Source organism: Ylistrum balloti, unplaced genomic scaffold (assembly GCF_031769215.1).
Source record: "Ylistrum balloti isolate Yb309-2 unplaced genomic scaffold, AGI_CSIRO_Ybal_v1 Utg369832, whole genome shotgun sequence".
NCBI classification, from domain to species: domain Eukaryota; kingdom Metazoa; phylum Mollusca; class Bivalvia; order Pectinida; family Pectinidae; genus Ylistrum; species Ylistrum balloti.
The window spans coordinates 468,976-484,606 of record NW_026781994.1 but is presented as its reverse complement, the minus strand read 5'-3'; the positions used below and the strand labels follow the sequence as shown (position 1 = coordinate 484,606).

The 15,631-nt window shown below is 34.0% G+C and overlaps 1 protein-coding gene across 1 annotated transcript; it reads right to left on the bottom strand.

Moving 5' to 3' along the window:
- LOC132545215 (dynamin-1-like protein) lies at positions 1-15,624 on the bottom strand. Its single transcript, XM_060208891.1, has 16 exons — positions 15,499-15,624; positions 13,633-13,780; positions 13,147-13,268; positions 11,598-11,847; positions 10,960-11,108; positions 10,243-10,347; positions 9,669-9,782; positions 8,906-8,997; positions 8,433-8,553; positions 7,107-7,253; positions 6,714-6,806; positions 5,834-6,013; positions 5,265-5,423; positions 2,020-2,080; positions 1,465-1,676; positions 1-655 (listed from the first exon to the last, which is right to left on the bottom strand). The coding sequence occupies exons 1-16, from the start codon at positions 15,598-15,600 to the stop codon at positions 599-601; spliced, it is 2,112 nt and encodes a 703-aa protein (XP_060064874.1). The 5' UTR covers positions 15,601-15,624; the 3' UTR covers positions 1-598.
- Between the last annotated feature and the right edge of the window lie 7 nt (positions 15,625-15,631).

The following is a 15,631-nucleotide window of genomic DNA, read 5'->3' as shown; positions in this document are numbered from 1 at the left end:
CTACCGGTATTACAATCTTGTCCCATTATCTGGTCACAGATGACTAACCGAATTACAATTTAGTCATTAATACTAGAAATGAGAGAGGCTGTACTATAAAGACCGTAATTGTAATGTACAGTTGTTTTAACACTTTTAATACATCAATTTCACATGTCACAAGAAATCCTTACTAACATAATGCATCGTGTCTGTGTAACCTTTGCACTTTGAACTCTCCTTGATTACGGTGCTGCTAACACTTTATTTGACCCAAGCCTTTACTAAGAGTATTGTTTTTGTTCTAGTAAAGGTATAACTAGTGACAGACTTTAGTTTTTGACCTGAGAGCATCTTGTATTCATGACTTCAGTCAACTACACTAGATATATCTTATTTCAACTGCCATTTTTTTTTATTTTCTAAATTTAGATATAAACAGGTGGAATATTGAGTTATTAGATAAAATATTTATACAATGTCTTAAAAGTACAAAGCTTATTCACATTTTACACAATATGATGAGAAGATTGGTATAAAGTCCATTTTGTATTTTGTGAAATGAATGTTTACACAAGAGAGGTGATCACCAGCATGGAGTCTGTAATACAGGCAGCAATCACCATAGGTGAGTTTCACGGATCTCTCCAATAATGTGACTTGCTCTTTGTAAAGCCTGAAAAGAGTAAATAAGAAAAAAATTATTCATTATCACTCCATTCATCATTCATATTTCTCCACAAGGCCAAAGGCATCAATGAATACGGATTACATATCAAATAAAGTGTCCATCAAATTTACTCAATGTATCTATTAAGGAAAGTTAATGGATGATATCAAAAGAAATATTATAAGAAGTTGCTCAAATTTAGTTGCGGTGTATATATTACGTAAAGTGTTAAAACACTTGCTGGATACAAGGTTGCAGAACAGTTGCTGGATACAAGGTTACAGAACACTTGCTGGATACAAGGTTGCAGAACACTTGCTGGATACAAGGTTGCAGAACACTTGCTGGATACAAGGTTAAAGAACACTTGCTGGATACAAGGTTGCAGAACAGTTGCTGGATACAAGGTTACAGAACAGTTGCTGGATACAAGGTTACAGAACAGTTGCTGGATACAAGGTTACAGAACACTTGCTGGATACAAGGTTACAGAACAGTTGTCCGATACAAGGTTAAAGAACACTTTCTGGATACAAGGTTACAGAACAGTTGCTGGATACAAGGTTACAGAACAGTTGCTGGATACAAGGTTACAGAACACTTGCTGGATACAAGGTTACAGAACACTTGCTGGATACAAGGTTACAGAACAGTTGGTGGATGAATGTGTGAAAGGAATCTGCTAGGACAGAAATGATTTGTAATGGTAACTGATATGCAATGGTTCAGAATGGAAACCAAGCTATACTAGTTATAAGATAAAAACTGTAGGTTCTGTAAGTTCTTCATCATTAAGAATTGATTAAATTTGATACCTTCAGCATGTCCTGGGCCTCCTTACGGCGTGCTGCGATGTGATCAGACTCCTCAAGTAGATACTCAAATTCTTCTTTCTTGTACAGTTGACTGACTAACTCACTCTGTAAGTTGTCTTTGACATGGTTTACCAGGAAGTGCATAATAGCTTTTGGGATGGTATCCTGGATGTTCTTACGTACAATGAGGAAATATGACCGGATCAGACACTCTGTAAGCAAAAGAAAGAATGTTTAACAAACAGCATCCTAGAAATTCTGCTTAATTATCTCACTGATAAACGACACTGGTATAAATCCAGATATTCAAATTTTAAGTTACTTTTTGTTAAATAATTAACCATTCCTTAAAATTAATGAAAATAAATTAAACTTTATTGTGATAGAGAAATTTAAATTTAATTCATTTTTTCACAGATATGATCCCTTCTAATTATTTCATCTGGTATTGTGCCACTAATAATGCCACTACATACATTTGATGAAATAGATTTCTATTGAGATTATTGGCAGGTAATGTATTGTGATAGTAACAATATTACATAAATAACATACCAATTACTTCACAATCCCTCTTCTCTCGTGGTGAAAGTTTTCTTGATATTTCTGATGTGGGCTGTGGAATTCCAAACAAAAACACAAGGATTACCAGAGATTAAAGTAGAAATTCATAACAGCTAAAATCCAATTATTGAGACCATGAAACAAAAGAACCAAAATTTGACTGATACTTTTCTGTTTTATTTTCTATTTCATACTGAAGAAGCAAAACAGAGGGTCTTGAGTAACTTTCTATGTTGAGGTAAGGTCATGTTTACATTTTGATCTTGTCAGAGGATTCAGATTATATACTATGTTTGAGTTTATTCTGGTGTTCATCTATAACTCACTGACAGCAGGAATGCATTTAGTAATACCAGTATTAAGTTACAGGCCCATGCTTTTTTGGTTTCTCTATTCTATCTTATGTTTGTATCAAATTACCTGTACTTAAAAAACAAAGCTGGTAACGGTAAAAATCTAAGTGAAAAGTGACTTACAGGAGCATTTAGTCAATAACTCATATCTCATATGGAAATATTTCAAGAGGGACTAAGACACAAATTATGATACTTATAACATGATATTGTATTCTATTTCCCTACATGTAAAAACTTATCAGAAATTTGCTCTCAACAACATATACCAGTTCAGAAAAAGACATAAAGCTTGGACTATTATATAGCACACACATGAACTTTTTTTAAAAATTGAAGAATTTATTTCATATCTACAAAATACTTGTAAGATAAGTAATTTTGTAAATGGCATGTTCATTTCAATTCAATAAAACCATTCTAGTAATCTCACTAATGATATTCACACAATTAAGTCTGTCGAGTCAATGGAAAATGTTTTTCAATGTATATAAAATGTACCGCTAGATCAGAAAAGTTTTCATCATATAGCATGTGAAATTCTTCTATACACAACCAAAAATCAGATATTCTTGCATCTAATTCCCTTAAAGGAAAAATATAAAATGACAGTGTTAAACACATGTAAAAAGTGAAGCAGCCACAGACTTAACATTTACAGGACTGACGACAGAATACAAAACAAAATTTTAAGCACGGGACTAAACCTCTTTTCCATTTAATACACTTACTTCATTTTCACACATAGATAATGGTATTGCTACAACTTTAATTTCATTTGACAGAAAGATGTCAGCAATTCAAAGTTTAAAAAATTTCAATGAAAATCAACATATAAGTAGATAGTACAATATTACAGATTTCTGTACTCATGAAATATTTTTGTAAATTAATGTCTAATTACAACAACAACAAAAAATTCACGAAATTTTATCGTTCACTAACGGCATATCCTATCTACATTTCCCTTAAAGAAGTTATAAGAAGACTGGACATTTGGATCATAAGACACAATTTTTCCCCACAAAATAGACTTCAATCTTGAATATATATATATATATATATATACTGTGACAAAGGAAGGTTTAACTGTTTTTGTCTTTGTTAAATTCAATTTCTCTTCACTGACTTCATAATATATATAGATATATACATCATACACCAACGTAATGTATCAAATCATTACAAAGTCACTATATCGCTTGAAAAAAGATTAACGGCACTCAGAAAATGCAGATATATATAATTATTTAAAAAGAGTGCAAGAATTAAGCAACACTGTTATAAATATTATTTCATAATTAAAATTTTGGAAGTTGTGAACATCTAGGTAATATTGCTAAATTGCTTGAAATAAATAATTCACAAGCAAAACAAGATCTTAATCCATGGCAAAAGAAAAAAGAAATTTCTTACAAATATTATTGCATTATGTATTGACAAAAAAAAATCTGAAAAAAAAAACAACAAAGATCATCAAAACTTCTAAATCTTCTACGTCAGATTATGGCTTATATAAAAGTCATTGGACAGTTAACATACTGGTATTTATACCTGGACCCTATGATCTCATACACAACACCTGCTGATTAACCTGCTACTGCTGTTTTACTGCAGATAACAAATCTGAATGCTACAGATGGGTAACCGATAAAATAGTGTTAAAGAACATAAGTTTTCTTTTCTAGCATTTAACAAATATATCACAATCATGCAGTAGTTTCTTTTTTCTCCACTTTTTTGATCTTCATCTAATCAGTATCTGAACTCGGAGAGAAACTTGATTCCAACTGTTGTACAAATTTTGATATCCAACATTTTTATTCGTTACAATTTATCAGCCAAAATATGCATGCAAACACATACATATAAAAAAATAAACGAACAATAAAATGATACCAGTAAGAAAAAAGGATTTAAGCAAAATAGTTATAATGAAAGTGCAAGATATGTACACATACTTTGCAAAATTCCAACTGCAAAGAAAAAAAATTCAAAATCAAAACCAAATTATCATGTATTTTTCCCATTCATTCTGATATTAAGTTATTCACATTAATTTGAAGTATTTGAAAACATTTTGATAATAAGGAATGTTACAGAAGTAGAGAGTACATATATTGCTGGTTTTCAGAAGATGTGATTATTCTTCTGTTTTGAAAAAGGTCTTTTAAATGAAATGTTTTAATATCATCCCCTAGATCTTTTAAAGACTTGGAGTATTTGATTCTGTTTTTCAGTTTTAGTCTCTTAAATTGTAGTTGTTTGTCTTTAGGTTAGATCTATCTATACACACCATCAAAATAGGTGAGAAATAATAAAAAGGAAGTTGGCCCCCTCTATCAAGGACTGGACAGTTAGATATTTACCTACTTCCTCCAAACAAATTGGTTAACAAAAATTCGTAATTATCAACTGACTGGTCAGTGTATTTACCACATCAGACAACAGGCTGATCCTAAACCTTACAGGTCAGTGTACTTACCACAACAGATAACAGGTTGACCCCTGACACTTAGTGGTCAGTGTACTTACCACATTAGACAACAGGTTGACCCTAAAACTTACAGGTCAGTGTACTTACCACATCAGACAACAGGTTGACCCTAAAACTTACAGGTCAGTATACTTACCACATTAGACATCAGGTTGACCCCTCACACTTACTGGTCAGTGTACTTACCACATCAGATAACAGGTTGACCCCTGACACTTACTGGTCAGTGTACTTACCACATCAGATAACAGGTTGACCCCTGACACTTACTGGTCAGCGTACTTACCACATCAGATAACAGGTTGACCCCTGACACTTACTGGTCAGTGTACTTACCATATCAGATAACAGGTTGACCCCTGACACTTACTGGTCAGCGTACTTACCACATCAGATAACAGGTTGACTCCCTTCCTACTATGAGCTGGGGATCCTGCCACACTACTGGGAGCACTGGCTGTCCCCACCTCCAACTTGTCCATACTTTTGTTTTTGATTATGTTTGTTAAGTTCCATGTGTTTTCCTTTGCTGCACTATTGAGAACCTGAAAATGTTTACAGTCACTTATTAACAAATTTTCTGCTGACAGATCTAATTTCCTTTTTTCCTTATAACTACTTAATCCATTTAAGTTAATAAATCTTTGAAGCTCACACACTATAAATATCTAATTAAGAAAAGGTTTATGAAACATGGATATGCAACCCCCCCTTTGTTATGAGGAAAATAAAAATACTTTAAAATTTGTCATCTGGTTCACTTGATCCACAATTACATATCTGTTAAGTGTATTTCCCCAAAAATGTTTGGTAATAAGCCCAACCATGTCTACAGCTGTTCAGTAAAAATCCTAACAATTGCTATTACATTGTCTTGCAATAAGCCCACACCCTACTATGAATCAAGCTATATATTTTGATCCCTTATCCTCTGTTGTAAGGATACGTTGACTACCTTTTTGTCCTTAGGACTGTCTCTATTCTCCTCCTTTTGTTTAGAATCCACCAGTTCCTTATGAAGATTTTTTGGAAGCTCCGTGTTATCCGTCATGCTTTTCTGTACTAAATTGGCCTCATGGAAATCTGGGTGTTTGGTGTTGATATAAGCTAGTTCTATACCTACAATGTTCTCCACCTGTAAAACAAACACTGTGTTAAAGCATATTGCAAAACTCTCCACATCAAAATATCATAAAATTATACTGTTTATTTTGGCAGCTTCAATTTAGCTATTTCAACAAGAGGCCCATAGAGATTGTATCACTCACTGGTTTTGATTGGCTGAAACCACTTTATCCCAACTAATGGAAAAAAAGTCTGAAGATTTACATCTATTTCACCCAGGGCCCCATTATTCTGCCCTTGAGGGTTGATGGGTCCCTTCATTAAAGAATGCTTCATTTATACAAAATTGGTTCCCCTTCCCCAAGGATGCTTCTGACCTAATTTTGCCAAAATCCAGTTATTCTTCACTAGTACTACTTTTTCTAAAAAGTTGCAAGACACCATGTCATTGCTTAAGCTCACCAGTCCTTTGTTTCAGGTGAGCTACAATTGTTTGGAGTCTTACTTCATTCAAATAAATAAATATACATAGATATCTCTCAGAAAATTACACCGTTGAGCTGATTTTGATGACTGAGTTTTTTGTCATCAGCATACAATGTCAATAAGTTTGTTACCATAAATAATTCATAATTAGTTGTTGATGTCCCATTGTTTACCATTTCCAAAGTCAAATTAATGTAATATTTAAATTTGGCAATGACTCCAGGCAACCAGTTGGTACCTTGGTAACACTATGAAGTCATATGCAGTTGAGTTCTTGTACTTACCATGGTGTTTGTAGGAGGGAGTCTACGGCGTAAAAGTTGTGTAACAACATCAATAATCTTCTCGTGGAGTTTAGGAAATCTTAACATCTCTTGCTGTTGAATGAAAACAGACAAAAATTATACATATGTACACATTATACATGGATAAAAACAACAATATTTCTGTCTAAGATATGAAAATAAAGGTATGCATGCCCTGATCCGAGAGAGAGAGAGACAGGAACTTTAAGAATTTGATTTTTGAAATTCACATCCAAACAAAAAATAAGGAAATGATTGTCGGTGAAGTAAAATAAAGAATAACTAATCTAAGTTTGCTTCCAATTAACAATTCCTGGACCTGGGGGAAGAAATAACTGAGTTATTTAGTGTTTTCCTATCCATTATACATACTTGAGTGCCACAGTGTTGAATAATCCGCTGCATTTCCTCGTGAACAAGTTCTACACACCGAAGACTTGGCTCCTCCAAACGCCGAATTTGTCGCTTTACTAACAACTCAAATGATACTTCAGGTACAAAAAGTGCAGGTCTTGGACCCTGAGTAAAGAAAGAGTCCAGTGTTAATGAATAACTGGTTGACTGTGATAGTAATTATATACATCTCACCCTGTAAGTCTTATCACAAGGACAATGCAAAATCATCGATCTTATAAACAAATATCACACGGTGTAAAACCGTAATTTTTTCAAATGTCTAAACTGCAAATTCACTGAAGGTTAAAATATATTACTATGTATTTGGTAATACCAATTTCTTTCATAACTAAAGTTTGAAGTCATCAATTTCTAAAGGATCTTTACACTAACAAGAACAAAACTGACGGTACAGAACAGGTAAACATCAACTTGAGTCAGACTAATCATTGAAGACATGTAAATATCAACATGACACTGGCTAATGGATGAAAACAGGTACACGCCATCTTGAACCAGACTGATGTCTGAAGACATCTGAACATCCACTTGAATCAGACTTATCATTGAAGACATGTAAACATCAACTTGAACCGAACTGATTGTTGAAAACAGATTAACATCTACTTGATCAAGACTAATTGTTGAAGACTGGTAAACATCAACTTGAAATGATGACTGGAAACATGTAAATATTAACTTGAGCCAGACTGATGGCTGACGACATGTAAACATCAACGTGAATCAGACTGAATGTTGAAGACAGGTAAATATTAACTTGAACCAAACTGATGGTTGAAGACATGTTAGCATCAACTTGAGCCAAATTAATTGTTGAAAACAGGTAAACATCTACTTGATCAAGACTGATTGTTAAATACTGGTAAACATCAACTTGATTCAGACTTATTGTTTAAGACCTAAACATCCACTTGAATCAGAAACATGTAAACATTAACCTGAGCCAGATTGATGGCTGACGACATGTAAACATCAACTTGAATCGGACAAATTTTTGAAGACATGTAAACATCAACATGAATCAGACTGAATGTTGAAGACAGGTAAATATTAACTTGAACAAAAATTATGGTTGAAAACAGGTAAACATCAACTTTATCAAGACTGAATGTTTAAGACATGTAAAAAACATGGACTTGGATCGGTTGAAAGAAAGAACAGAAATGATATTTTTCACTATATCTAAAGTGAAACATCAACTAACATCAAACCTGAAGTTATGAAGAAATCATCAATTATACTGAAGAATTCAGCTTGAAGGATCGTAGACATCCAACTTACTGTTGCATTCCTGATAGCTGTAAGAATGTCCATTGTTGTTAAGCCCACAAGTGGGTTTACAGATTCTAATGTACGACCAAATGTTTCGTGAAATATATAGCATATCCTAGCTCCACCACATCTGAAATCAGAAGTATTAGAACTTGGAAGTGTCTGAAGTATGAAATGACAGAACAAAACTGTCACTTAATAAACTATGACTTGATAACTGTAGTCTGGTTGTATGTACATTGAAAAATAACTAGTGCACTGAAAATTCCAAACGACTAAAATATCCTGCAGATTTTATAAGTATACTCAAACAGGAACTCTCTATAGTTATAGTATAACCAATATATAGTCAGGTCACTGCTTACATATGTTACAATGTACTGACCATTCAATGCTGCACACATGTGATAACTAATCTAATAAAACTCAAGTTAACAAAAAAAAAATAGAATTCAATGTTTGATAGTTATCTGTTTACTCACAATTCTGTAGTTTCAATAAATTTTGAGGTTCCCTCTATTGTGCTGCAGTAAGCAGATGCAAATCGTGTGATAATCTGTAATAGCAGCTGACCCTGTGGGAGGAACAAACATATACACATACAGAGTACAAACCAGAGACACAAAGTAAACTAATTTAGTGTATGTCTTGGTACTTAGATAAAACTTATCAATCTGGGTCAATATCTTTACACTTTTTCTCTAAGACTGCCTTAAATAATGTCATTCAACAGAAAATTGAACTATGCGACCTGAGGCTAAAATAGTGGTCCTAGGTCAATATGTGTTTCTACAGAAATTAACATCATGGGCTGTCCTGTGCTGTTCAAAGGTAGCAACCAGCTACTGATAGGAGACCCAACCTCAAAATGACCCTATGTCTGACTGCTCACGAGATAACACACCCCACAAACAAACCTTTCATGTGTGAACAATTAAAACAAATACTACATGAAAAGTGAATATTTGCACATTTATTGATATTTCAGAATTATTCTACATTTGATTATCAAAATTTTATAATATCATTACCCCTTGTATCAGGACAGTGTTGGATTCTATTATAGACAAAAATGTTTGATATTAATTCAGAGAATGAGAAATCTGAAATCATTCAAGTGATAGTCTAAAAATAGAGTGAGCCTTAACTGCCTTATTTGTTGATGACATATGCTTATGCACCTAAATACACACGGAATACATAAAATCTAATTGAAGAGATATATGTAATTGACTGTGTTGATACCTTATCTTCAACAGGATCTCCAAATGAAATGAGAAGGGATTGGAACTGGGCCATAAGAATGTTCACACGTGTCTTTAGCTCTGGTAAGCAATCTCGTATATGGTGCATTAGTAACTGAAAAGGAAAAGGAATGAAAACTGAACATAACATGTTGTTATACAGGCCAAATGGGCCTGTATCACTCACCTTGTATTCAAAACTTGTTGAAAGTACATAGCATTTCACATAATTGACATCAAAAGTCTTTGTGCATGAGAAAAGAGTTCTGAAGGGTTGAAAAAAATTGACCTTAAATATGGGTCACGGTCAGTTATTTTCCCAAACTTTGCCAGCCTTTATTCAAGGATTTCTCTAGCCAAATATCATTACTCTTGGCCTCTTCGGGCCAGATGAGCTAAAACTGAAAGAATCAAATACATAATTGTGTACATGCCAGAAACTGTCTCAAGTATTGAGACACATGGTACAATGCATGTATATATGTGAATGACACCCTGTGATAATTAAAAATTGATACTTTACTGAGAAGTGATCAACAATAGGTATAAAATTGACCACTTCTTTATATACCTACTCTATTCAATGTCTTTGCGAGGTAATGAGTGCCATTTCTACTGGCTATGGATGGGTACTTCTTCTGTAAAAATGCACCCTCATCTTTCACAGCAGATGTTAAATCCTGGAAAATGTAGCAAACTGGCATGTAATTAAACCGTTAATTAATAATCAGCCATCCCTGAACAGGTGATTAAACAGTGAGTACCAGTATTTGTATGTTTCATTTGTTTGTCAATAAAATCAAGCAGCATCTGAATCTTCAATGACTTTAGAACATGATAGCACGTCCATCACTCATCACAGTAACTGAAACTCAAAACCTAGTATACGATAGATAATATCTGTGATCTAAAATGTGTCTCCACTCATAAAAATATCTTAGACCCCAACCATAATGAATGTAACTGACCCCAACCATAATGAATGTAACTGACCCTAACCATAAAAAATGTAACTGACCCCAACCATAACAAATGTAACTGAGTATGTTCGGTAGATTCCTTGCTGTAAAAAACTTTTCTTATTTAGTGTTGTTTCAGGAATATATTGTGACTTGTCTTATTCTTTTTGTACCTTTTCACATGTATCCATGTAAATATTTCTTTCCTTCTATTTTCCCTTTATTCACTGATATGAAGATTTGTTAACATATATAGTATACAGTCATAAATGAATCTGCTTTCCTCAAATTTTAGCCAGTTAATATCTAATCAACACACATGTAAATACTTACCTTTGCTGAATTGATATCAGCCTGGCTGCGGTTGACTACACCTATGATGCCAAGCTTTACTGGGATAACACGTCCACATAACACATCCATAGCATCTGTTCCATGGTCCATTAAATCAAGCTTGGTCACCACAGCCAGAGTGCGACGACCTGAAAAAAGGGAATGGCTAGTATTACGATTTATGGGTTGGTTGAGTATATAAAAGAATGGAAATTCTTACATTCCAACAAATAACAAAAATTAAAATCTGGTGTTTCCATGACTACACTGTCAATTCCATCACATTAAATGACAAAAGTGACGGTGTTTGTTTGCTAAGTTTTGCAACACTTCATGAAAAACCAGTATCATTTTCAGACAGGATCTCCTTTTTGCAGTTGGTGGCCATTTCACTGAACAGAACAGGGGACAGTTTTCAAACATCATTTACTTATACTCTACAGGTTTCCATACATAGCTGAAAACAGCTGTTACCACCTTGGCATTTGTGAAGTATATGAAGGCATTTCAATGTCCCTACCAATATAACAACACAGATAAAACATACACAGGAATGGGGGAGCAGAATACAATACAAACTCATAGTCCTTTCTGTTGGTAACTGTCAGAGATCAGTAAAAGTGAACACCCCTACATACCATCTGCATCTACATCTTTGGCCAGTTTCAGTGCCTCTGATGTAGCCATGTCTGTGTTGGCTGCTGTTACAGCTAAAATGATTGAGTTTGGGTTGCTAATGTATTTTAAGCAGAGGTCATATATTTGTCCCTCGATGTCTTGAGGCTGATCTCCTACAGGAACTTTGGTCATCCCTGGCAAGTCAACCAGGGTCAGATTCACAATCTTTGGTGAGTATATCTTCAAATTGATTGGTTCAGGACAAATTCCCTGTAGGAAACAGACAAATAAAATCTCATTCAGCTGATGTGCAAATTATAGTAGCTTCAAAGAGAATTTTATCAATAAATAACTTGAGCATACAATATCATTATGCAATCTATTGTGTGAAGTGAGTCTAAATGTGATTTCTGAATATCCAGATGGAATTACAGCAATATTGTTAGATAGACTAATGAGAGGCGTTACTGTTAACTGACTCATGTGTATGCTATCATTAATTTTTAACCCTCTTTCATCATTGTATACACAAGTTGTATGTATTCTTATTTCATTGTGACCACAAACTGTAATAAATTGTTTATGTATCTTAACATTTTAACTAGTAAATTTCTCAGCACTTTTGTTATCATTTGATGAAAATGAATGTGCCTTAAGTTAAAAATGATCTTTATGCTTATATTGACTGGTTGAATATAGAGATGTCAATTCCATCGAAAATTAACTATTTGAATATTTGTCATATTCAGTATTCAAATATTTGTTTTCGTGCCTACTCCATATGGTACATAACTTTTATTCCCAAGAGCAGTAGTCATGACATACTAGGTCTAAGTATTGTACTGGTAATAAACATTTTATCAGTGTAGAACACGATTGTACCTACAATGATCAAATTATGGTGAAAGCACAACTTAATTAGTTTATATAAAAAAGGTAAGTTGTAATAAGTAAAATCAAGATATATTAATAAAAGCTTTTTTCCAGTAATTTCAGCCCCAAAAATATTTTCACAAGTTACACAGTTGTGTTAATTGCACATGTTTTTTATAATAATAAAGAGTGTGTAGATTTAGTCATTGTTACTGAGTGGTATATCTCTCTAATGATAAAGAGTGTGTATATTTAGTCAGTGTTACTGTGTGGTATATTTCTGTAATGGTAAAGAGTGTGTAGATTTAGTCAGTGTTACTGTGTGGTATATTTCTGTAATGGTAAAGAGTGTGTAGATTTAGTCAGTTACCAAGTGATATATATCTGTCATGGTAGTGTGTAGACTTTGTCAGTGTTACTGAGTGGTATATTTTACAAGTCAGCAGTTGTCAACGAAGCAGAAGACATTTACTCTGCTGGAACACCACCTCTTTTTCTCCTAGTACTTTTTCAGGAATCTGTGAGTAAATCTTTGTTTTGTTGATATTTTGCCCTATTTTCATTGAATTTGAGTCAGAATTATGATTATGTGTTCACATGTTGGTGGTATTTTCTTGTTGTTTTTATTTGACATATTCTAAGCAGCTTATTTTCACTCGTCATTTTCTACACCTCAACTTCACAATGGTTTTTTACCTTGTTTATTCCAGACATGCGATCTGTTTCATTTTCTATTTCCCGTCTGATCTCAGTAAAATCAGTATAAATCTTGTCTTTCGTGTGTAAGAATTTTCCCCATTCTTCATCCTTAATAGTCCCTGAAATCATGTAATCAGTCTAATCATAAAAAGGGAAACTCTGCTCTTTTGAGAACAAAACAATTCTAGGACTATATGCACTTGTCAATAACACTTGTAATTAGTTACATTCTTGATTCTAATTAACTACAAATGAAACACAACACTTTATCGACCAACGAAGTTAATTTGCAATAGTATAACAATGATATACAGTCTGCAAATTTTGTCATTCGCATCTAGCTCATATGACAACTGTTAATAATGTCAATGATAGTAAAACTGTGGCACTATAATCACGATATTCCAACGCAAATTTCAAAACATGAATACAAAAAAATCTAAAAATCTAAAACTAAAACCAGAAAACAGTTTATCCGCTTACCTCCACCTTCAATTTTTCTGGCCTCAGTATCATTTTTGGAAACATGGACGAGCTGCAGCACCAGAGGGCGCCTTGTCACAATGCCCGTCCCACGAGGGAGAAAGTCACGCCCAACAAGGCTCTCTACCACAGAACTTTTGCCTGAACTCTGGAAGCAAATTTAAACATTAAGAACATTAGATTAAAACAGATCCACTCAACCTATGATTTATATTCTAATAACTAGCCCTTGTTATTAAACCAATATGTCATTTTCCACATATAGTTAGAAAAATTGCTGTACTGTTCTACAAGGACTGGTAAGCCCATTGGCATTGTCAGTATAATATGACCAAGGGGAGTGCTGTGATTAGTACAGTGTTCATCAGACCATGACACATTAGTGTGACAGCATCTGTCATGCAGTGACCCCATCATACAATGTCACCTTCACATATGACCATGGCTGTCGCCAAACAAACACACCAATTATTAACTTCTTGTCAATTTATTATTTTCTTTCTAAGATCGAGCATCTTATGCTATTGAGGCTAGATCTTCTTGTTGTAGCTGGCGACTACATCACTAACAACATATAGAAGGTATATTGTATGCTATCCACTTCAATTAAAAAGAGCCTTGTTCATTAGCACAACCACATCAGTGCATACTTATCCCTTCCTCAATTTTCTGAGAAACACAGGCCTCTACTGGCAAGACATACCAAACCATACACCTCATATCATCAACTGAGCTTACTGGGCCAGCACCCTAACCAAATGAGCAATGGAACATTTGTATAGCTTTGTTATTAGAACACTAGAAGTAGTGATTTTAACCCTACCAAAAAGCAAACTTGTGCAAGATTGGCAGAAATGATGGTTTACAAAAACAAGTCTAGAGAAAAGTGGTGGCCACTGTAATTAGACTGGAAATACTTTGCTTGCAATATATAATTGCTTTGACACATACGTAAGTTAGAAGACAATGTTATGCCTTTCCATCAATGTATCATTCGTAACTATTGCTGTATTGTAAACTATATACTAAAACGTAATGTTGCTAATAATTGGAACTCCAGAACTTACGCTCAACCAATCCAGTTAGAAAGTAGTTCTCTCTAGCCGAGCTGTATATCGCAGCTAATATTTACCAGGGTTGCATAACCCTCCAGGAAATAACTTGTCCTAAAGTTTCCAGTGGTTACAGCAATGCTTGTGGGACATGGCTATGAATTCCTAAGTCTCAACATGGGTGCCAATGCAACTGAAGTCATTATTTATATCAATGCCTCTGCTAAGATTCAAACCCAGAACTGCTGGTTTACTAGTCTGACACTCAGTTGATCAAGCTAAAGATAGGTTCTCTCCAGCCGAGCACTGCATTGCAGCTAGTATTTATCAGTATAGTATTTAAATATTGTCTCAATACAGATTCATGCACGGATAGATAGTCAGAAGCATTCAGACTAACTGCACATGTACATGGATCAGAAGCTCAGCAACCCTGACTTATATATATATAAAGTTGATTGAACGTCAGAATAATTCGGACTACTGTAGTAGGCTGTGTATGAACGCCAAAGAGACCAAAATATCAAATGTGTATGGTAATAAATGGCTATAAAAAGGGATTTCCAAAGAAATATTTCCACTTTCTTTTTCGTTTTAATTATATCTTCTTTTATGTGTTTGAAGTAATTTGCAGAATTCTAAAATCACTACTATTCGGCTATTGGACTATTGCGGGATACTATTCCTTAACACTGTTTACATTTCACAACGTAGCAAAAGTAACTCTTAGTTATAATCATACAAACAATTTCGTTTTACATGACATTGAAAAAACACTGAAACATTGCTGTTGCTTCTCTTTTCCAAAAATTACCTGATTGCCAATTACAACGATCTGTGGCAATAATATCGTCTCAGACCCCACTGTATTGAAGACATCTTGCAATTTATTAATAACTGGAATCAAACCTTCCATTTCGTCTTGGTTTTCCTCACAGCATCGGGAT